The sequence below is a fragment of the Melanerpes formicivorus genome, unplaced genomic scaffold, assembly GCF_026170545.1.
Source record: "Melanerpes formicivorus ecotype bairdi unplaced genomic scaffold, bMelFor1.0.p_v2 SCAF_4, whole genome shotgun sequence".
NCBI classification, from domain to species: Eukaryota; Metazoa; Chordata; class Aves; order Piciformes; family Picidae; genus Melanerpes; species Melanerpes formicivorus.
The window spans coordinates 34,068,070-34,092,235 of NW_027142356.1; the positions used below are offsets into that span (position 1 = coordinate 34,068,070).

The 24,166-nt window shown below is 42.9% G+C and overlaps 1 protein-coding gene across 1 annotated transcript in view; it reads right to left on the minus strand.

Annotated features, from left to right (window-relative positions):
- SMIM14 (small integral membrane protein 14) overlaps positions 1–24,166 on the minus strand; it is a 49,647-nt gene that overhangs the window by 19,080 nt on the left and 6,401 nt on the right. Inside the window, exon 2 of the mRNA XM_068137583.1 lies at positions 13,289–13,399. Coding sequence (XP_067993684.1) covers positions 13,289–13,363 — 75 coding nt within the window. The 5' untranslated portion in view covers positions 13,364–13,399. The remainder of the gene's footprint in view (positions 1–13,288; positions 13,400–24,166) is intronic.

Below are 24,166 nucleotides of genomic sequence, written 5' to 3' on the forward strand. Positions count from 1 at the left end.
AACACACTGTAAACTTGCAGGCAGTAGTTTCAATACAGTACAAGCTTTCAGGCAATACAAGTAGAACCAATTATAAATGCACAGTATTTAAAATCCAATTGTGGGCTTTAATTCTTTTCCAGTACATTTAAAATCTTGACTAGCTTAGGTTAAAATAATTTCAATTAATAGTGCCCAGACCACAAGAACTCTTGGTCAATATGGGGATTTGGTTTCTCTGAATTCCCTTCTAAATTCTTGAAAACAGGAGGCAGCAGTGGCTGAATTACAGCAAATCAGTGTCCACTTACTGACATATTTGGAGTGCAAACCCAACACAAGGCTGAGTTAAAAAGCAACCAAGTTACTTCTAGTGGTAAGAGAGAAAAGGGCTTTCCTCATTCTTTCCCCATGACACTCAAATACTCCACCACAAAACTACAAAGAGCACATTTCAAGTGGCTCCTACTGCAGAACTGAAATAGCTTTTCTCGTCTTTTTTAATTTCCTTTTTCCTCCCCAAAATACAGAGATTTTAGCCCCAGTTCACACCAACACAACAGTGTTTAGATCCTGCTTCTCTGAGGCTATAAATAAAGTACAGTTTTAACATGCCATCTTGTGGATCCACAGCATTTACCCACCAAGCGTGTCTGAAACTTGTGTCCTGCTGCTGCTCTTACAGCATGTTCTGATAGGAGTTTGCAGAGTTTTTAGCAAACATTTTTCACAGTCCCCCAACTGGGAACAAAATGTGAACAGTCATAGTAAAGTGACACTGCTAGTGGCCTCTGGAAACTTATTTGTGAGATTACTATATTAAGCAAAAATCTCTGGTTTTTAATGTGCAAACCTACCACGGGCACATAAAACATGCCACTGGGGGGTGGAAACAGGGTGTCAATTTTTGCTGCACGTTAGCTGCTCCACAAAGATCACTCAAGCCCAAGTGAAATAGCAACCCCAGTGAAACAACTACACCTAGCTTAACAGAGAACTAACTTCTTTTTCCAACAGTGACCTCAGCCACTAGGATCATTTCAGTCTTCCCATGAAAGAAGTTAAACTGCTTTGCATTTACCACTCATCACAGAGATACTGTGATGAAGGAAATTCAGGCTTTTGCCTGCCTTCACAGAAACTCATTTTGGTGTCAGTTCCCTTGCTTCCTCTTCAGAGGAGTTACCTGAAACTCTTCAGATGAGTTTTCAGAACTTGCTGCCCCAGAGGTCAGCAGTATCATAAACCCTGGGACTGGTCCTGCAATCTCTGATCAGACAAATTTGTTTGTTTTTAATTAGATTTAATAGCATTTTGCCTGGGAAAAAAAAAAAAGACTAAGAGTTCCTATCCAGTATGAACACAGAATCACAGAATCACCAAGGTTGGAAGAGACCTCAAAGATCATCAAGTCCAACCTGTCACCACAGACCCCATGACTAAACCATGGCATCAAGTGCCACGTTCAATCCCCTCTTGAACACCTCCAGGGATGGTGACTCCACCACCTCCCTGGGCAGCACTTTTAAAGTGAAGTGACCTATTTGACAGCTGGGGGAAAGAAAAGAAAACAAAAAAGACTATTCAACTATCAGGAAGATACCAGCTCAGACAGCCCAGCAGTTTGCACTGTTTCTGAAGAAATAATGGCACAATTCCTGTCCCAAAGCACTTTTCCTACTCCAAAAATGGTGTAATAAAGAGGTAGCAAAAGAGTAAGAACAGGGCTAACAATGCAATAACTAATGAACACTGGTGTGAATGGCAGATGGGATGAAATAAAATTATTTATGTATGGATAATTAGAATAATTGCCTTTCTAGAGCAACTTTTCAGACAGCTCAATGCAGAAATAAGTCCTCAGAAAAGACAAGAATGAAAAATTAGCAAGATCATGAGCCAGGTCAGGAAAAGAGCTCCACACAAAAACTTGTGATGGAAAGAAGCAACAGAGACATGTGTTAAAGAAAGAGATAAATTAGGTACAAAGACATGAGAGTAGAAATGAATAATAGTGGCAATGAAAAGAAAAGGATAGATAAGCAGGAAAGCAAGGGCAGATAACTAATTTGATATGGTCATTTATCCCATGAATAAAAGTACATTTAAAATGGAATCATAAAGACTGTTGATAGAAATTTTATGTTCTAACAAGGGCAAAATATCATCCCTTCTGAAAATAGTTTTGATGCAGCTCAGACCAGTTGTAAGCTCTGCTTTTTCTCTCCACGTTGCCAAAGATGACACCACCATGGCATCCTCCTGATTGCATTCTGGGTAATGAAACCACTGTTCAAGCTCTGCTGACAGCCATGTCTGCTCTGTCCAAAGTATGGAAATGATTTAGTTAGCAACAGGATAAATAAATTGCTGTGATAGGCTAGGCCAGTCCGGAATACAGGCTGGGCTGCGAATTGAATTGCAGCATTATTATAACTGCAGTGTGCCCAGGCGGCCAGGAGGGCCAATGGCATCCTGGCCTGCATCAAGAACAGTGTGGCCAGCAGGAGCAGGGAGGTCATTCTGCCCCTGTACACTGCACTGGTTAGGCCACACCTCGAGTACTGTGTCCAGTTCTGGGCCCCTCAGTTTAGGAAGGAGGTTGACTTGCTGGAGCGTGTCCAGAGAAGGGCAACAAAGTTGGTGAGGGGCTTGGAACACAAGCCCTATGAGGAGAGGCTGAGGGAGCTGGGGCTGCTTAGCCTGGAGGAGAGGAGACTCAGGGGTGACCTTATTGCTCTCTACGATTACCTGAAGGGGGGTTGTATACAGGCAGAGGTTGGTCTCTTCTCCAAGGCAGCCAGCACCAGAACAAGAGGACACAGTCTCAGGCTGCACCAGGGGAGGTTCAGGCTGGAGGTCAGGAGGAAGTTTTACACAGAGAGAGTGATTGCCCACTGGAATGGGCTGCCCGGGGAGGTGGTGGAGTCGCCATCACTGGAGGTGTTCAGGAGGAGACTTGACAGGGTGCTTGGTTGCTTGGGTTAGTTGATTAGGTGGTGTTGGATGATAGGTTGGACGCAATGGTCTCTTCCAACCTGGTCTGGTCTATTCTATTCTATTCTATTCTATTCTATTCTATTCTATTCTATTCTATTCTATTCTATTCTATTCTATTCTCCACAGAGTTCAGATTTAAAGATGCAAAAAAATGACACCAACATGCATTGTTCTGCTATGAGCTGGCCAAGAGAAATAGGAGAGAAACAAGGGGGAAAGAAGGGCATACTGATGGAACTGGGTTGTCTCTGAAACCACATTAGCTCCTCTTAGAGGAACAAAAAAGGGAAAAGTGAGCACTGCCTTCCCCACTCCTACATCTTCTGTGACCACAGGCAGAATTAAAATAAATGATTGCTCATAGAAGGACAGGATAACAGTCTGTGATAGAAATAGGGAGTTTGGACCTGTGAGGTGACAGGCAATTTTCTCTCCCATGGCAAATGAAGGAGAAGGTTAGTTAGGAGAAGGTTAAAAACCAACTCTTAAGACCCAGAACCATCAGTCAGTTGTGACAGAGGGAGAACATTCCCTTTCATACTGAAAGGTAAGAAATTTTATGGAGGAAGATGCAGCAGAAAAAGGCAGAAAGGGACCACTGTGCAAACAGGAGCCCTGACTTGGTGATTTGGAGAAGAATTCTTTCTTCCAAGCTGACAATTCTGTGATTCTGTGAACTCTATGATAGTTTGGAGCCTCGACCTGTGCAACACCAGCACCCAGTGAAAGTGGGGAAATGGAAGTCAGAGGAGCATGAGCACTCAGGAAAAAGCTGACACCCTGCCACTCCAACCTTGTGCTTTATTATTTGGGCCCAGTGCCTGATGAGGTGCATCAAGTCTTCTCTCCTGCATCTCAGAAGAATGTGTAAAAATTCTCTAAGGCAACCTCCATATTTAGAAGGGAACTTTAAACTATCAGAAATGTACTCAGAATAGATCTGCTGTGCTTTCAGTGGGAGGTCACATCAGTAAGGTAACTAACTGGTTGCCTGAGGGACTATTTAAGTTTGGCTTAGCTGTGCTGACACCTTCAGAGCTTTGCTGCATTTGCAGCACAAAACTCACATCTGATTTAGTCATCCATGTTTATTTTGTGCTGCCTGCACAAAGTCTCTTCATGGCTATGTTGGACACCACTTCAGACTATGCCAGTTTATAACAGTAAGACTCTAAAATTCCTGGCCAGGAGAATTATGTGGAAACCTGGTTGGCAGAATTGAGTGTTTGGACTAACTGGGTTGAAATAGTTCAAGAAGTTGCAACTTTTGCCACAAAAATCTAGTGACACCTCAGCATACAAGAGAATAAAAAACAATATATAAAGAATTACTTGCTTTCTATGCCCCAGAGTTTTTGAGAGATTTGACCCTTCTGATATAGCAACATAACTAGACTTGAGCCATTTCTTTGCAATTAGCTACTGAAGAGCAAAAGTAAGACAACTTTGTCATCCCCACAGAGGTTTGTAAGGCCACCAAACAGCTGCAGCAGAACAGCTGGCAGTTCATCAAAATGGGTCCCTTTGTATAACAGGATTAGAAATGTTTTGGGTTAAAGAATGCATTGCTCATTTTCACTGAAAATTAGTATAGGAAGATTCTGAAGTCACAGATTCTATAAGCAAATAATACTGTATCAGAAGTGGGGAAAAAAGAGAACACTTAGACCATACAACGTTATGTGTGTTACTGGCTTGCTTACACCTTCTGACCACTCTAAGTAGCCATATACACAGGTCTCAGGCTTCATGGAAGATGCTCTATGTATGAGTATCCTCTGCTACCACATAGTTTTCAGACTTGAACCAAGCCTTGCACTAAGATACTCCATGGATCAGCCATGCTTACTCAGAAAGCATCGAAATCCAGAGGAGTAACACAGTGCAATCAAATGTTTGTTTGACAAATGAAGTGAAAAAAGGGGAAATAAAATGGTTTAAATGCACCAGGGGAGGTGGTGGATTCACCATCACTAGAGGTGTTAGGAAGAGAATGGATGGGGTGCTTGGTGCCATGGTTTGTTTAGTTGATTAGATGGTTTTGGATGATAGGTTGGACTCGATGATCTTGGAGGTCTCTTCCAACCTGGTTAATTCTATTCTATTCTATTCTATTCTATTCTATTCTATTCTATTCTATTCTATTCTATTCTATTCTATTCTATTCATCCTTATTTAGAGATTTGTTATCTTCTGCCACAATTACAACAGGAACCATTTTCTCTGGATACCACAAAATGTCCTTCCCTGTGAGTCTTTCAAACAACTGGCCCCTTCTTTGACAGTGTTGTCCCCCCCCCCCATTTACGTATCCAATGTCTTTTGTTGTTCTTCATTCTTGACTTTCTTGTCAAACTAAGTTTTGCAGATGGAGGAGATTGAACAGGAGATAAAGCCATAGAAGCTAAAAGACTTGTCATTGTCATTTGGCAAGACGTGTATCTGCAGAGGTTGAAAAGTCTTGTGATATTTTTCTTTCTGTGCTTACTTCCTCTCGTGGAAGTTCCCAGCTATCTGCTAGACCCACAGAGTAAACAGTGAGTCCAAGATACAATAGTCAAATTGTTGCACAACAGCACCAAATCATAACAGATGTTGCTAGGGGTATTACATACTAGAAATTACATTTATCAAGACCCAGCCAAAGGTTTTTCAGTTTCTATTGTTTCCTAGGAATATCTGACAATCCTAACACTTGGTCATTAGTTGCAACACTACAGAAGTTTACCATGTGTGAAAATGTCACATTTTGACACCAAGGAGACCCCTGAAAAATCCACTTCATTAAAATGGTAGAACATTCAGCCTAAGGGAATTCATTGCTATTGAAGTATGCAATACATAAGTTCTAAGAACTGTGGGTATGAACAGTATCTCCCAGATAAACTAACAAGCAGCTAAAAAAAACCTTTTTAAAATATCATGTGCACTACAAAGTCCCCTGTCTATAAAATCATCATGGTATTATGAATTAAGAAGAAAATAACCCAACCTGCTTAGACAAGTAAAATGAAGGACAAAAAAATAATCAACTCATGCAGCTTAGTAAGAATCAGGATCTGTAAAAACAAACAGCTTTCTCATTTTGTAATTTTCCCTGGTGTTGCTAATAGCAGAGGGGAAGAAGGGTTTAAATGCCAATAACTTTTCTTTTTTTCATTGTATAAGCATTAATTGTGATGACAAGACAAACTGCAGTCTGCATTTCAAGTAGAGATTTAAACTGTAACACATATATATATATATATATATATATATATATAGTATCATAGTATCAGTCAGGGTTGGAAGGGACCACTAGGATCATCTAGTTCCAACCCCCCTGCCATGGGCAGGGACACCCCACACTAGATCAGGCTGGCCAGAGCCTCATCCAGCCTGGGCTTAAACACCTCTAGGGAAGGCACAAATACAGGCTGGGCAGTGACTGGCTGGAGGATAGCCCTGAGGAGAGAGACTTGGGGGTGCTGGTGGACAAAAAGCTCAACATGAGCTCTCAGTGTGCACTTGCAGCCCGCAAAGCCAATCAGATCCTGGGCTGCATCAGGAGAAGTGTGGCCAGCAGGTCGAGGGAGGTGATCCTCCCCCTCTACTCAGCCCTGGTGAGACCCCACCTGGAGTACTGTGTCCAGTTCTGGAGCCCCTATTACAAGAGGGATGTGGAGGTGCTGGAACGTGTCCAGAGAAGGGCCACGAGGATGATCAGAGGGCTGGAGCACCTCTCCTATGAGGACAGACTGAAGGAGTTGGGGCTGTTCAGTCTGCAGAAGAGAAGGCTCCGAGGAGACCTAATTGTCGCCTTCCAGTATCTGAAGGAGGCCTACAGGAAGGCTGGGGAAGGACTTCTCAGGATATCAGGTAGTGATAGGACTAGGGGGAATGGAATGAAGCTGGAGGTGGGGAGATTCAGGCTGGATGTGAGGAGGAGGTTCTTCACCATGAGAGTGGTGAAACCCTGGAATGGGTTGTCCAGGGAGGTGGTCGAGGCCCCGACCCTGGGGGTGTTTAAGAGCAGGCTGGATGAGGCTCTGTCCAGCCTGATGTAGTGTGGGGTGTCCCTGCCCATGGCAGGGGGGTTGGAACTAGATGATCCTTGTGGTCCCTTCCAACCCTGAATGAAACTATGAAAACTATGAAACTAAGGCGCCCCAACCACCTCCCTGGACAACCCATTCCAGGGCTTCACCACTCTCATGGGGAAGAACTTCCTCCTCACATCCAGCCTGAATCTCCCCACCTCCAGCTTCATTCCATTCCCCCTAGTCCTATCACTACCTGAGATCCTGAGAAGTCCCTCCCCAGCCTTCTTGTAGGCCCCCTTCAGATACTGGAAGGCCACAATTAGGTCACCTGGGAGCCTTCTCTTCTGCAGACTGAACAGCCCCAACTCCTTCAGTCTGTCCTCATAGGAGAGGTGCTCCAGCCCTCTGATCATCCTCGTGGCCTTTCTCTGGACACCTTCCAGCACCTCCATATTCCTCTTGTAATAGGGGCTCCAGAACTGGAGGCAGTACTCCAAGTGGGGTCTCACCAGGGCTGAGTAGAGGGGGAGGATCACCTCCCTTGACCTGCTGGCCACACTTCTCTTGATGCAGCCCAGGATCTGATTGGCTTTGCGGGCTGCAAGTGCACACTGAGAGCTCATGTTGAGCTTCTTGTCCACCAGCACCCCTAAGTCTCTCTCCTCAGTGCTGCTTTCCAGCCAGTCACTGCCCATAAATATGATGTATTCACCTACTAATTGTACTTTGAATGCCAAATTTGTTTTCTTAGACTTCAAAGTAAATACACAAATTAAATTAGAAATGAAAAGTAACAAGTTGGGAATTAAAAGGTGAGCTTCAGGTTGTAAAGTCAGACTTCTTGACCTCCTCCTGACCTTGGCATGGCAGCATCATTCAAACTTCCCCTCCAGTTGACTGTAGAAGAAATCCTGTCTACTTGAATATGTATTTTTAACTCTACATGTAATAGTCATAACTGAATATATCAAACCTTCTTCATTAGCCAAAGCCTTAGTTCTTATTCTTGTCCTAATTCTTAATACCTGTCTATGTAGGTATAAACAAATCAGTCTGGAAAAGTTCATTTACTTTAACCCAAATGTAAGTTAAGTGTACATCAATCATGGGCTTTTCACACAATGGCATTATTGGATTAAAGAATCCTACAAATACATTTCCAGACTTGGGCATCTCTTGTAATTGCACTGTTATTCTGGTGAATTTGATCTTCACTCTAAACTTCTGGATTTACAGTGCTTGGCCTGGAGATAATTACACAAGGGTTTTGGAGTAAAGGTTTTGAGGCAGCGAGCTTCCAGTCTCCATTGAGACCTGTGGTGTTCAGCAACTTTGAGAACTGATGTCCAAGGGTTCCTTTTAAAACAAAATCCTGATTGTTTATGTTGTGTAAGATTGAGTGACAGAACAGCACTTCAGAAAGCAACCTCTAAGAGCTTTTTCTGTTTGGTTTTGTGGTTGTGGTTTTGTTTAGTTTGGTTTCTTTTTTAATAAAAAGCTTAAAAGTTACAGATGCAATAACAAAGGTTTAGCAAGTCTCCTGCAAAGCAGGTTACCTGAGGATAGTCTGGCTGCTGACTGAGACATTTGAGTCTTTTCCTTTCTAGATTCTGCTAAATTATCCCAGCTTGTGATTTGTTCTTATAAATATTTAGAAGCATCTGTTTTGCTTTTTAGGATAGATGAAATCTGGCATTTCCCCTTACTCCTCAGTTTCAAGTGCTAATTGGTATCATCTTTTTGGAAGCTGGACACTGAGCAATCAACTCCATTCCTGCAATTACATAGGAACACTGTCAAGACTGGCCTTGGTGACTGCCCAAGAACATCTATGAAGTGCTCTGCTTACATTCACAAGGCAGGAACTTGTGTGATCCATCTGCACACACTTTACCATGGAGCAGCCCAGGAACAACATCTCACAGACCTCTGTTGCTCCTATTCTGTATGCAACTCACCTGCATTGTTCATACCTGGAATCCTCAAACCACAACTTAAAGAGAACTAGCTGACTGTTGTCACTGCCTGCCAGTACCTTCTAGCAAAAAAAGAAAAAGATAAAACAATGCTGAGTGGGGAGTTGGAAGTCTGAACCATATCGGACCAGATTTGCATCTGACAAGCCTCAGTGGAAAGTGCAGCCAACATGCATCCTACTTTCTCCCTTCCAACTTTCTGAAGCTTGGCCTTGGGGATTCCTTCATCATCACTTTAGTACATGTCCAGAAGACTCAAGGTCCAGAATCAACAGAACTGTGGGATATGGCACAAATGTCATGTTGATGACAAGAGGAAAGAGCATGTGTATGAGCATCCATGAGGCTAGCAGGGAAAGCTCAGAACATTCTGCATCCAGGTCTGGAGCTCTCAAAACAGGAAGGATATGGACCTGATTATCTTTGAGGTCTCTTCCAACCTTAGTGATACTGTCATACTGATGGAGGGCCATAAAATGATCGGGGGTTGGAGCACTTCTGCTGTGAAAACAGGCTGAGGGAGCTGGGGTTGTACAGCCTGGGGAGACCTAACAGCAGCCTTCCAGTGCCTGAAGGGAGCCTACGAGAAGGATAGAGAGACTGTTTACAAATGCCTGTGGTGATAGGAAGAGAGGCAATGGCTTCAAACTAGAAAAGAGTAGATTTAGATTAGATGTTAGAAACAAGTTCTTTACCATGAGAGTGCTGGAACACTGGAACAGGTTGCTCAGGGAGGTGGTTGAGACCCCATCCCTGGAGATATTCAAGGTGAGGTTTGACAGGGTTCTGGGCAGCCTGATCTAGTGGAAGATGTCCCTGCTTACTGCAGAGGGGGTTGGACTAGATGACTTCTGGAGGTCCCTTCTAAGACAGACCACTCTATGATTCTGTGACTCTGTGAAACTATGCCTCTAACGGGGAAGCATGAGCCAGGATGGCTGGGTCTTGACATACAGGCTCCACAGAAGGGACAACTGTTGACCACAGAACCTTCAGTTTTTTATGTCCTTGTGTCAATAGCATTGACCTTTAACAGTGTGTAAGGATGCAATTAACCCCATGTGTAACCCCTCTATTCAGGACTTTAAATGCATCAGGAATACTGCATCCAGTCTTCAGCTCCCCTAAACATTTACAGGCTGCAGTAAATTCAGCAGGGGGTTCACCAGGGGCTGAAGCATTGTCCTGCAAAGAGTGGCTAAGGGAGTTGGGCTTCTTCACCCCAGAGAAGAGATGGCTTTGGGTGGATCTAACAGCAGCCCCCCAGTACTTACACAAGATTACTGAGAGGACAAAGACAGGCTCTTTACAGTGCTGCATAGCAGAGGGTATGATACCTTCAACTTAAAAAGCAGATGGAAAACATTCTCTGCCACAAGGACTGTCAAATACTGCAGCAAGAGGCTGCAGAACTGCTATCCTTGAAGGTTTTCAACACTCAGCTATAATAAAAGCCCTGGATGACCTGGTCTGAATTCACTGTTGATGGTGCTCCCTGCTGCTCTTGATTTGAGCAACAACAGGTCAGCCTAGATGACCTCCTGAAGTCCCTTCCACCCTGAACAATTCTAGTATCACCAGCAAAGGGGCACACATCCCTTCCACTTCTTGCACCTTCTTCTGCCAAACAAGCCTGCGGTCTGTTAAGCAATAAGTGAGTCAGTCCCTGGTGACTTGTGAGCATCAAGAGAGCACTGGCTGCACCACACTTGGGAACTACCAAGGGGAAATGGTTATCAGGCCCACAAAGCACATTTGGCTATGCAGACATGCTCTGTTTGTCTAGTGTCATTCTAGACTTTGGTGCAGCTGGCCACTACAGGAATCTGGGCTGTTTGGCAAGTCCAGCTTTGAAGCTTAGCACAAGCATCTTGTGGTCTGTGAGGTAAGTGTCTGTTACTTCCTCTTGTCCTTGTACAGGACTGCCTTCTGCTGCAGCTCCTGATGTAGCTCTAAGACTGAATGGTCTGGGGTATTTTGGCTTCCAGTGTGGCCACCAGAGGCATTCTGTGTGCACAGACCCTGGGGTGCAATGAAAGAATAGGACGGTGCAGGTTCTGCAGTGCTGCATTTTGGACATGTGTGGTGAACTCTGCTTACTCTGAACTGAGTAATTTTGGAAAATGGGCTCAGGCAAGCTCCCTGAGAGTGCACACAGGTGCAGCATCTGCCTGGCTTCAGGTTCTTCTTCTGGCACTCCAGATGAGACAGTGTAACAAGGCACTGCAAGGCCAATCAAGGTTTTCTGTTCAGGATGAAGCAGAGCCATACAAGCGTAACCCATATGAGGGCAAGCGAGGACAAGATGAATGTACTTCTTGCAAAGTAGCATAAGACAAGTTTGTTTTGTGGATATGTGGTAGTGGGTTTACTCTAAGGACAAGCACACAAATTGGTTCCTTATTCCCAGACATACATTCTATGGGGATTTACACATTAACCCTACTCTTACCACAGCCTAGCGGATGACTTAGTTCCCCTGACAAGCTTCCTAAAATACTGATAAGAAGTCTCTTGAAGAAGGGCCTGATCCTAGGGAGAATGCTCTTCACACATATTGTTTTCAGCAGCTGATGTACTCAGTAACTTAATATAGGTCCTAAGAAGGAAAATGCAATAAAAACAAGTTTATATAAGTCAACAGAGGGAAGTACACCAAAAGAAGCTGACGTACAATGTGGTCTTAAAAAACAGTTTAACCAAATTAAAGTTGTAATCAAGTTCTCCTAATTGCTAACAGTTCACAAATGTAAGGGTGCCTTTAAAAAACACCCTTAGAAAAAAAAATAGCAGTTTGTAGCTTTCTATTCAAGGCACAGTGAATCAAGTTCCACGCAGAAGCAACCAATCACTGCTGTTTTAGAGGCCAGACTTACAGCGGTGTAAAATACCTTCACAGTATCACAGTATAACTAAGGTTGGAAGAGACCTCAAGGATCGAGTCCAACCTATCAACACAGACCCCATGACTAGACCATGGCAGCAAGTGCCACGTCCAATCCCCTCTTGAACGCCTCCAGGGATGGTGACTCCAATACCTCCCTGGGCAGCACATTCCAATGACGAACGACTCGCTCGGTGAAGAACTTCCTCCTCACCTGGAGTCTAAACCTCCCCTGGTGCAGCTTGAGACTGTGTCCCCTTGTTCTGGTGCTGGTTGCCTGGGAGAAGAGGCCAACCCCTTCCTAGCTACAACCACCTTTCAGGTAGTTGTAGAGGGCAATGAGGTCTCCCCTGAGCCTCCTCTTCTCCAGGCTAAACAATCCCAGCTCCCTCAGCCTCTCCTCATAGGGCTTGTGTTCAAGGCCTCTCCCCAGCCTTGTTGCCCTTCTCTGGACACGTTCAAGTGTTTCAATGTCCTTCTTAAACTGAGGGGCCCAGAACTGGACACAGGGCTCAAGGTGCAGCCTAACCAAAGCAGAGTACAGGGGCACAATGACTTCCCTGCTCCTGCTGGCCACACTATTCCTAATGCAGGACAGGATGCCATGGCCCTTCTTGGCCACCTGGGCACACTGTTGGCTCATGTTCAGGCGGCTGTCAATCAGCACCCCCAGGTCCCTCTCTGTTTAGGAGCTCTTCAGCCACTCTGACCCCAGCCTGCAGCTCTGCATGGGATTGCCATAGCCAAAGTGCAGCACTCGGCACTTGGACTTGTTAAATGCCATCCCATTGGACTCTGCCCATCTGTCCAGTCTGTCAAGGTCCCTCTGCAGAGCCTTTCTACCCTCTAACTGACTAACATCTGCTCCTAACTTGGTGTCATCTGCAAACTTGCTGATGACTGACTCAACCCCCTCATCCAGATCATCAGTGTAGATGTTAAAGAGGATGGGGCCCAGCACTGATCCCTGGGGGATGCCACTGGTGACTGGCCGCCAGCTGGATGTGGCACCAGCTTGAAGTTGCTCAACCATATTAAATAGCACAGCAAGAAACAGAACTCACCACTCAAAATTGCTGGATTCTCAGCTTCAGCATTTCACAAAGATTAGTTTTAAAAATTCACACGTTGTTCTCATGGCACATGAGTGGTGGAACTTTGTATGTGTGGTATCATCTTGAACTCACAGAGTTTGCAGCTTTTATGCAGACTAAGGATGGGTTACAAGGAAAAATGTCAATAGAAACGCTGTCAATGCTTTCAAAATGCATCAAAAAGCTATTCAAAAGCTCCTCAGCATGTCAGATACACAGATCCTAACTGAACATGCAACTGAATAAGCAGAATCAAAAGCATCAGTAGCTGCAAATCCACAAGAGCTGATGTCTGAATAACCACCCTTCCAAATATCCTCATGTTATCCTTACCAGATTAATCAGTCTTCTCATTGCGTGTTCATGTGAGCAAATGCATTCACAAGGATCAAATCCACCTTCTGCCATGGTTATCTTGATAAACCTGAACTTGTCTGTGAACACCTAAGAAGAATAAGAATAACATGACAATGAACTCTTTTTCTTTAGCTGACCTTATTTGTCACATCAAGTTTCAGTTCATTCAATGCCAGGATGAAAAATCAAAACAAAGCAGGGTAATCCTATTATTTCTTTGGCAGCATGAATGAAGAAGTCTGGTATGTGCAGTTACATTTTGATGTTGCTGAAAGCACTGCCTCACACAGGCTTCCTTAGAGAGCCAAATGATGGGTTTTTTCAAGGATTTGTGTGTCTCCCCTGGGGTTTCCCACATACCACAATGAAATACAGGCTAACGAACAAAACCCACGAAGATTAGATTTCAGTCTCTCATCTGCAGAGTGGGACTCCTAAGTGTATTGAATTTGAAAAGTCAGGGGAACTTCTACTCCTAAACCTGAACAAACCATTGGCATTCTCCCTCCAGATCAATGTACAGGAAAATAATTTAAACCCCAGTAAGTTCTTTGCTAAAGGAAAAAACAATGATCCTCATTGTATAATGAAAGCAAGCAGCGGGGGGTGCAAAAGTGGATGTACTTGGAAACAGTTTAAAAATGGAACTACAAACACTAATTTTAGATCAAAGAAGTAGGTCATTTGCTCAGCAATACAGAAAGTTCAAGGAAGCTGTAATGGACGTGACAAGGAATCAGTTCTAGGTTATTCACCTGCTAAAACCATTTGCACCCCACATGTCAAGCATATGTTAAGTGTATCTTTACTATTTACCAATAGCTTCCTCAGCTACTGTCAAAATGAGTAGCAGACTGCATTTCCAACCTTGTGGTCAGATCAGGGATTCATTTCTCCTGAATGAGGACTTCCATAATGTATTAGTTCAGTTATGCATTATGATAATTACAAAGTATTTTTGTTATCTTGCCACCAATAAAACTGGACTGTGTTTGTATTGCATGCACTGGAGCCCTGATCATAGAATCACAGAATGGTTTGGGTTGGACTAGATGACCTTTAAAGGTCCCTTCTAACCCCCACTGCAATAAGAAGTATCTTGAACTACAGCAGGTTGCTCAGAGCCCTGCCCAGCCTGACCTGGAATGTTTCCAGGGATGTGGCATCTACCACCTCTCTGGGCAATCTGGGCCAGTGTCTCACCACCCTTAGTGTAAAAATTTTCTTCCTTTTATATAGTCTGAATCTCCCCTCCCTGATGTGAGAGAGCTTAATAAATGCAGCAGCACAGAGCAGATACAACCTCTCCATTTCCTAAAAAAATGAGTAGCTTGTGAAGGTGCCAGACATTTGAAGGGTGTGCTGAAATCAACAGATGTGCTCTGCAGTCATCACCTATAAAAACTTACAGCCTTGATCACACATAAGCATTTTAATGTTTTGACCTCACTAGGAGACTGAAGAATAACCCATATGGCTCTAAGAAATCTTCATTCAGCAGAATGTATCACCACAATAGCTCTTCCCTCCTAGAGGAAGAAGGATGGAGCAAAGAAAATGTGTTTCAGAAGTCCTTCCTCTGTCAATACCCACTGCTCGTCTGTCTTACACTCCGCCATGGTGGAAAGAGCCGGGCAGTAAAAGAAGGTAAGAGATACCTGTGTCTTCATCATGGAGTATAAAATACCAGCGCTGTTAGTCTGCTAGGGTCTCCACTTTGTAAAAAGAATATTGAAAACTGAGGGGGAACAAAGAGCAAAAAGAAAAAGAAAAAAATGAAGGGATGGAGGAAAAGCCTTTTGCCTTGATACTAAGAAAGACCAACCTGGCAATGAGAAGGCAACTGAGAGAGGACTTATGTAGTGCACAAGTAGCTTTGCACAGAGAAATAACCTGAATATTGAGAAGTTCTTCAAGGAATAAATGATCAAGATGCAATGACTGGAAGCTGTAATCAAATTCAGAAGAGAAGCAAGGCATACATTTTTTACCATTACAGCAGCTAACCAGTGCACCAAACTGCCAAAGATGAGGTGGATTTCCCATCTCTCAACCATTCAGATGTGCTTCAGCCCAGTACAAATGCACTCAAGCTCAGATACAAAGTTCTCCAACATACAGATGGGAGCAGATGATTCTGAGAGCTAATTCTAAAACTACTACACTAACCTTGGTGAAATTATCTCAGAACCACTAGAACTGCAAAAGAGCAACAGAAGAAATGTTTAGCTACACAGGCTCCCTGGGTGTTATGCCCTGTCAACCACAATATCCTTTCTAAATATCCTAATATCCTTTCTTAGCACAAGGAACAGGCAAAAGCACCAACTGCTAAATAGCACAAAATGCTTTCTCATCATGCTGACAGCCAAAAGAAGGTTTTTGAACCAGTGAAGTTGCAAAGCAATATTTAATTGTAACTTGAGAGAATTTAAGAGTCAGTGACATATACCAATGTCACAGTAATTAACAGGGGAGTGTTTATATATGATTACAAGAAATCAAAACATCAGATAGAATATAGAATAGAATTAACCACGTTGGAAGAGACCTTTGAGATCATCGAGTCCAACCTATCATCCAACACTATCTAATCAACTAAACCATGGCACCAAGCACCCCATCAAGTCTCTTCCTAAACACCTCCAGTGATGGTGACTCCACCCCTCCCTGGGCAGCTCATTCTAATGGCCAATCACTCCTTCTGTGAAGAACTTCTTCCCAGCATCCAGCCTAAACCTCCCCTGCTGCAGCTTGAGACTGTGTCCTCTTGTTCTGGTGCTGGTTGCCTGGGAGAAGAGACCAACCCCTACCTGGCTACAACCTCCCTTCAGGTAGTTATAGACAGCAATAAGGTCTGCCCTGAGCCCCCTCTTCTCCAGGCTAAGCAACCCCAGCTCCCTCAGCCTCTCCTCATGGGGCTTGTGCTCCAAAACCCTCAACCACAGAGTTATGGCTACTTAAAATGTATGTGGAAAGCTAAGAGTCATCATCAAGGAAACCAGGCTTACATTCCACATCATTCTGAAATGTACAACATACAACTCAAAAAAAAAAATTAGACAACAAATGGAGGCAGTTAATTTGTCATATACAAAATAAACTTAAGTGGAGGTAAACTAGAAGAAATTCACCCCAAGGCATCTGAATTGTATATGACAAACTACCTTAATGAGCTAAAATAAAGCAGAGCACCTTACCAAGCAAAATGCCAACCAAGCTTTCAACAAAAGATCCCTTCCTTACCTGAGGAAATGGAATCATCCTTTATCCTTCCTTCCTCCAAGCCTGTAACAAGCTCTTTCATCAGGAAAGGACCAAAGACAGACCATTTATTTTTGGGAACAGCACTAGGCTGCAGATAAAGATGCTGCACTTGGGTTAGATAGTACTTAAAAAAACCCTACCAGGTAACTAATGTCCCTTTATGCACTTATCTTTTTGCTGGGAACTGAAAAGAAACAAAGATTTTATACATGGCTGACAACTTGCAGAGAACTAGTTCATACTGCTTGATGATTTTCACTTGCAAAATGACACTCTCATGTCTGTATTCCTCATTAAAACATTCTTGGCTGAATAACTCTATTATTTGTAATACACTTTCAATACCTAACATACTAAGTATCAACAAATCCCTATGCTCAGCTCCTTAAGTTTATTAATATTTTGTGACCCAGAGGCACTGGCAATGAGAGTAATATTTTTGTGTACCAGGGAGCAGGACTCCTTGGCTCCATCGCATGCTCTTAGGCAGCCCACACCTATCCAAATCCTGTTCCTGAACTGCAGTGTGCTTCCTGCCTGCCTCCTGGCCCTGCAATTGTGTGATCCCACGTCAGTGCCTAGCTTACACTTCTGACCTCTTTGCAAAGTCACACCAGCTCTCCACCTTTTGTAAATACAGTTCTTCTACATACAGTCTCTCATAGAAAATGGGAGTGTGTGCTCTGCTCTTTTCCTCATAACCTGAAAAAAGGAAAAAAAAAGAAGAAACAAAAGAGGGGAAAAAAAGGGGGGTGGGTGGAGGGAAGCTTGTGAGAGCTTGTGGTTTTGTTTTATTTTATTTACTTTATTTTTCTGTATGCTTTCCTGTTCATTGTTACCTTACTCTTCTTGGAGTTAATAGACTAACTGGTAAAAACATGGCAGCTGGTAAAGTGATGATGTCAAACATCTGCAAGTGCTCTGATACTTAGAATTACTTGTATTTTTGTCACATTACTGCCAGCACAGAATTTAATTCACAAACAGCTGGAAGATACCATTGGTAAATAACCAAAGCTCTCGATGGTAACAGCTGGGGTCTGTGTTGATAGGTTGGACTCGATGATCCTCGAGGTCCTTTCCAACCTAAGTTATACTGTGATACTGTGTTATACTGTGATGGAGAAGGTATATATTATGGTCTCTAAACTGAGAGAATTGAGAGAGAGCATAATAAAGAAGAAAATGTGTAAACATGAACAAATATGATGTACCATGAAAGAGTCAACATGACCTTTGCAGTGTAAAGAGGCCCACAGAGACAATTACAAACAATACTACTGAAATGAAAATCTTGTAGGCAGAGCAAGAATTACTGTAATTCAGGAGCAAAGTGGAAGACGGGCTCTAATAATTTAAGACAATAATAAAAGCCCACCATTACCTTCTGACTTGAGTGTCTGTTTGACACTGTAGGCAATGAAGCCATGATGAAAGGAAAAAAAAGATTTCTAGTCTTCTGTGAATTAAAAAATAGCATTCTTGGTTAATTATTGTAAATTGTTTCTTTTTTTTTATTACCTTCCTCAATCCCAGCCCTAGAGCTATGCATTATATTTTGTCTACCCTACTAGCAAAAAAGCAATCTTTATGGGTACAATCTGATTAGGGCTTTGCACCTGGAGACTCTTCTCTATTTTAATTTATTGTAATGACAATACGTTGTTTCCCAACTCAGCAACATCTCTCCTGAGTAAAGAGCATGCAGCTGGTGAGCTCTGGGAGACCGAAATTCGACTCTCCCTCTCTCCACCCTAATCATTACAAAACTGAATTCCTTTCTGGCATGAAGGCAAGCAAGAAGTTTTGTCAATTTTCCACGTGATGGATGCCCTCCAATGTGACTCCAACACAATGCTGATCAGCAAGACTGTCAAAGTGCGCATATTGGTGAACTCTAACCCTTTGTGTAAAGTAAGTGTGTAAAAACATTTTTAATTCCAGTGTTCACTGAAGCATTCACTCTCTATAATACATAAACCTGAGTCAGTGCAGATTTATCATGGACTAAACCCAGCATTTTCAGCACCAAAACACTAAGCCTATTAACTTTGAATCTTTCTTGGATCCAGGCACTTTTAAAATTTAGACAATCACACACACAATCCATACAATGGATTTCCTCTGAATTTCCTCTGTTAAGAAATATTTTTGCAGTGTTGCTATTTTCTTGAAGATTGAAGGTAAGAAATCCTTGGGAGCAAAATATCTCACAGTACTGAGACACGTAATAGAATCTTTCCACATTATTTTAAACAGAAATCAAACCCTATTCAGATGCTTCTTACTGCTTTTCAGCCAACTGCAGTAACTCAAAGCACAAGTGTCAAACCTGGAATAAGCCAGGGTTAATGTTGCTTCTGGGTTCAGTTTGAGGTAGGTCAAACACGGGAACAGGCTCCCCAGGGAGGTGGTTGAATCACCATCCCTGGAGGTGTTTAAAAGAGCTGAGAGACGGTGCTGAGGGCCATGGTTTAGCACCAGACTTGGCAGAGGTAGATAATGGTTGCAGTCAATGACTTTAAAGGCCTTTCCCAACCAAAATGATTCTGTGTGGCAGAAGAAATGAAAGTATGTTGAAAATTTAAAATGAAGAAATGTGGAAAGCAAGCAAATGCTATGTTATGCTTCTGCAGGCATTCTGGAAAAAATAATAAAGGCCTAAAATAATGAAAGTCATATACAAGGTATCAACAATTTACTTTCCCAAAGATAAAATAAACATTTTTATTTTACTGTCAAGGGCAGAAACTCTCTCTCCATGCTCCTCCATGATCTCCTGAAGAATCCAGTCTTCCACATAAGGATTTTTTTGCCTTTTTACCTGCACCTAGTATCCATGTTTTCTTATATACCTGATCCTTCCTCTAATTATTTTCTTCCCAGTAAGCGCCAAGGCTGACCCTTTCCCATCTTCACAGGGCCTCTAAACATTCTCTTCTAGTATCTAAAACATGCTCTCCATTGGCCTTGTTTAGCACAACACCCTTGCAATCCTGCACAGGAAGTCCTTGTCCCAGAGAAACTATTGGGCACTGGGGGACCCATTAACCCAAGGGGTGGAAATTTGCTTCAGTTAAAGCAAGAAGAGACTCTGTGATCAGCTCCTAGTAAAATTCCCAGTTACTGCTTTTATAGGACTCTCTCCTCTCCTCCTTGGCCACTCTTGTCCCCCTTAGCACCATCAGTGCTCCAAGGACAACTGGCACCTCAGCTGACTCATTACTGGGTTCTTTAAAATGCCTCTAGTACAAGTGGTTAGCCCAAATCTGTTTCTGATCCTGCCTCTTATAGGGAACTCATTGAACCCTGCCTAGTCAGATAAAAGTTTAATGCAACATCAGTAAGGGCTCCAGAAAAATAACAGACAAAGGTATCTTCAGTAGGACAATACTGCTTCACTAGTGACCAAAACCCCAAAGGAGCCTAAACATTCACATCCAGTGAATTCCAGCCAAACTTGGAATTTTCTGTGTTTGTTATATAACGCATTTCCTGTTGATTCCCTTCTTCTTCTCTAACATCTGGACTTCATGCATGTCCACTGCCCCACAGAATCCTGCATGTTTTGTTATTCTTTTGATGAGCTACCTACATCTAACCCACTGGCCTATCATTTAACTTCCTGTTATTTCAGCTGTACAGCTAAACTTTGGGGGTAAGGCACCCAGGGAATTTTACCCATTGATTTCTACATCAAGTTGCTCTTCAGATTGCATTAGAGCACAGAGGAGAAAAATAATATACATGGATTTGGGGTTTCTCTCTTCTTAAGACAAGTCAAAGATACATGCAGATAGGACTGGTTGATTTTACTTGCAAAGACCTTTGTGAAAGTTCCAGGGTTTTCAGTAGCTGCTACCACAAATACATGACATTTCCTATCAGCAGAGCAATATAAAGGAGGAACAAGGTAGAACTGATAACAGAGCCATTAAAAAGAGCAAAGGAATGGAATAACTAAACACAGCATAAAACTACAGGACAGCATAAGAAAACAAAAGGGTTTGTAAGTTAAATAGGGAAGAAACATCAGAAAAGGAACTACAGAAGTTGGGAGAAAATAAAGACAAAAATAAGCAGAAATGTTAAATAAATAAATGCCATTCTGCCTGAAGTGAATGGATACATAATCCTTAGGCAACAGGGAAGGACAAGGCACTAAATCAAAAGCAATCCAGAAGCCTGGCATAAAGTAATCCTTTAGATGCTGTCTGCTTTTTTTATGTGAGAGTTTTACATTGTCAGCATTGTAGAGCTGGAAAAAGTAAGCTTGAAGACTTCTAAGGAAACTTCCCTTACAAAGCAACTTCCTCTGTTGAAACAAAGCTAAAAATAGGTCCCGTAAAAAAGACGACTCTTGTATACAAACTGAAACTAATCACAACATTCCAGGGACCTGTTCTCCTCCATTACTGCAATTTAGATAGTTCAAGTAAATATTGCCTCATAGAATCCAAGTCTGAAACGCTGCAACATGATACTTGGCTTTCTTTATAATGGCAAATGTCTCAGAATCGCAGTTAACCAGCTTGGAAAAGACTTTCGACATCATCAAGTCCAACCTATCACCCAACACCATCTAACCAACTAAATCATGGCACAAAGTGCCTCATCCAGTCTCTTTTTAAACACTTCCAGGGAGGGAGACTCCACCACCTCCCTGGGCAGCCCATTCCAATGGCCAATCTCTCTTTCTGTGAAGAACTTCTTCCTAACATCCAATCTGAATCTATCCATTTCTATCTTTTTTTTTTCATTCCCCTTAGTCTTATCATTACCTGACACTCTAAAAGTCCCTCACCCAGCCCTTTTTTCCCTCACACCCCACAGCACCTGGGCTCTGTTGGAGTCTCCTCCCACCCCAGGTGTGGCCACTTAGCCCTCCCCACCCACTCCCCTTTTTAATTCCCCCTAGGAAAGGCAGCAGCCCTAAGCTGAGCCCATCTGGGCTGAGGATCCTCCTCTCATCACTGGTGAGTCCCCATGGTGAACACTGGGTGATGGTGGTGGTGACAACAAAGGCCGGGGGGCCTGGTGGCCCCCCGGTTAGGTAGGAAGAGAATTGATGATTGGGCTTCCTTACTGTGGCTAAGCTCCTCTGTGTGGTATTTTAGCTGGTGAGGGTCTATACCCCCAGCTCTGGGATGGGCACAAAAATGGTGGTGGTGGAGGAGCAGGAGCTGTTTAGTTATATGATATTATGTTAATTACACTATTTTCACCTGGAGGCCCCTTGAGTCTGTTCTCATCACCATTTTAATCCCCTTTTTTATTAACAATACAAGAGAAACTTGCTCCCAGCATCTTTTCCACATGTAGAGCTCCATCCCACTCTTACTGAAACAAGTACCAGCACTCTTGTGGGCTTTAGTGGACCAAGATCTAGAAGCTTCTCAAGGTTACAGATCTCTAGAGGACTATTTATGATCTTTTTCTACAAGGCATTAAATTGAGTTTTCAAGACAAAACAACTGGGTGACTGGGCAGCAAAAGCAGAACAGCAGGATAGAGATGTGGGCCCTGCCAGGAGGAGCACTGCCACAGTGAAGTGTGGCTCCAATTACCGCTTTCTCCAACTAATTGTTCCAGTTCAGATCATCCATTGAGCTTTTCCATGGGAAAGTGCTACGATGATTTTGATAGCTCATACAACACCCAAAAAGGCATTCCTAGACATAAAAACAAGCTCAGGGCATAATGCACTCCTCTCCACTCTCCTTCCTTATAATTTCAGCTGCTGGGAGGGGGAAACAGCTGATTTTGTACTTGAAAGCATCAGCACGTCTTCCTAGACTTCCAGCTGTAGCCTAATGAGTTGGCAAGTGTATTTTCGCTCAGTAGCTTCTCAGGATAATTAACAAGACCCAAAATGAACTTTTCAGTGCAGAGTAAACTAAGTTAGTTCCTTTCCTCATGGAAAAGTCAGTTCTTAACCGTGCACACAGATGTAGGCAACTGGTGCTGTTCTTGCTGGTTTCAACAGAGACCTCAAGACCAGTAGGAGCTCCACAAGACAACTGGTCACTCCTCCCTCAGTTAGTGGGCAACTTTGCCACCATCTTGCAAATCATTTGGTATGTAAGTAAATTATGAATTAATTTTCTAGTGTAACCCATCTGGTGCTTCTTTCAAATGCTAATTGAATACAAAACTCCTTAAAAATAAATGCAAAGCCAATGAAACTAAGAAATGCTGAGTGAGCCACTGAAGGATACTACAGTGACATGCCACCATCAGTGAAGGAGGTTTTGAGGAGGGGGTAGGCTCAGAACAGAGAAGTAAGCACTATGGCTCTTCCTGATACTTTTTTTTTTGATGGCTCATCCCTGGTCCCAAGTGTAAGTGCACCACAATGTGACCACCACATTGTGAGATTGCTGGGCCACAGGCATTTTCACCCTAACATGGACGTTTGGACTTGCTGAGTAGGTCAGGAAATTCTTCTGATGACTCTGTCAACAGTGCTAGAACCCAGAGCAGTGAAGCAGGAGCCAGAGCACAGCATTTAAAAGACTTGTAATTATGGTCAAACCCCTTCACAGCCAAGCATTAGAACTCTGTTCTCACTGAGGTATGTGAAAAAGTTCCCACCACTTCAAAGGGTGGCAAGACCTAGTAGGAGCCTGCTAGAAAACAATTTGTGGACAAGGCTAACCAAGGTTACAGGTACACTGAGGTGCATGCATTCAACACAGAATGGTCAATTATGGAAACACATAAGATGACACAAATTCTGCTTCTAGCTTAATTAAGGCTTCTCAGTGTCAAGCACTCCTCTCAGAGGACGAGAACCCACACACTGAACTATCCTTCACTATACCAATAATTTCCCACCTTCCTTTTCATGGTCAGTCTGTGAATTATTCCAGGCTGTAAGGCTGATGTCAGTGATCAAAAATTAATTCCCCAAGAGAGCTAAAAGAGACCCATCAAGTGGTGGTGGTGGGGTTGAATTTACTTATTGCCATGCAGGTGGCTTAACTTTTCTTCTGGGCAAAACACTTGAAAAGGAGCTAATTATGCACATCCAGTCATGGACCAAAAAAGCAGACCAACTATTTTAGCATTCATTTACTGATATTAGATACAGAATGTTGCTGCCAAACTCCAGCTGTCAGCATTTGGTCATCCCTTTGTTAAAATGCTGACATTATCTCTTGGAAGTGAAAGCTAATTAAGAGAAGATACCAGTGACACAGAGCACTATCCAACAATAGTTCCTTTTTTTTTTTCCCCTGTTAAGTGCTTCAAGTTCTCTTTAATATTTATTTCTGCTGTAGGAAACTATGACAATGGTCTAGGACAACAAAATTATTCTTATAGCACTGAAAGGCTAATAGCTAGTTAATAATGTTGCTTGACATGTTAATGCAAAAGGGTGGACTACCCTCTGTAAAATCACAAACACAGTGCATTTCCACCAGTTTACAGAGCAAACTGGGAGCCTTACCCTGATTCTTCAGTAAGGAAAGGCCTCTCGTTGGCTTTAATGGATTTTTCTGCTTGAGTGGTAAATAGAAGCTCCTGGACAAATTTGCTCACTCTCCTGCTTTTGGTTAATGTCTCTGGCATTACAGACGGTCC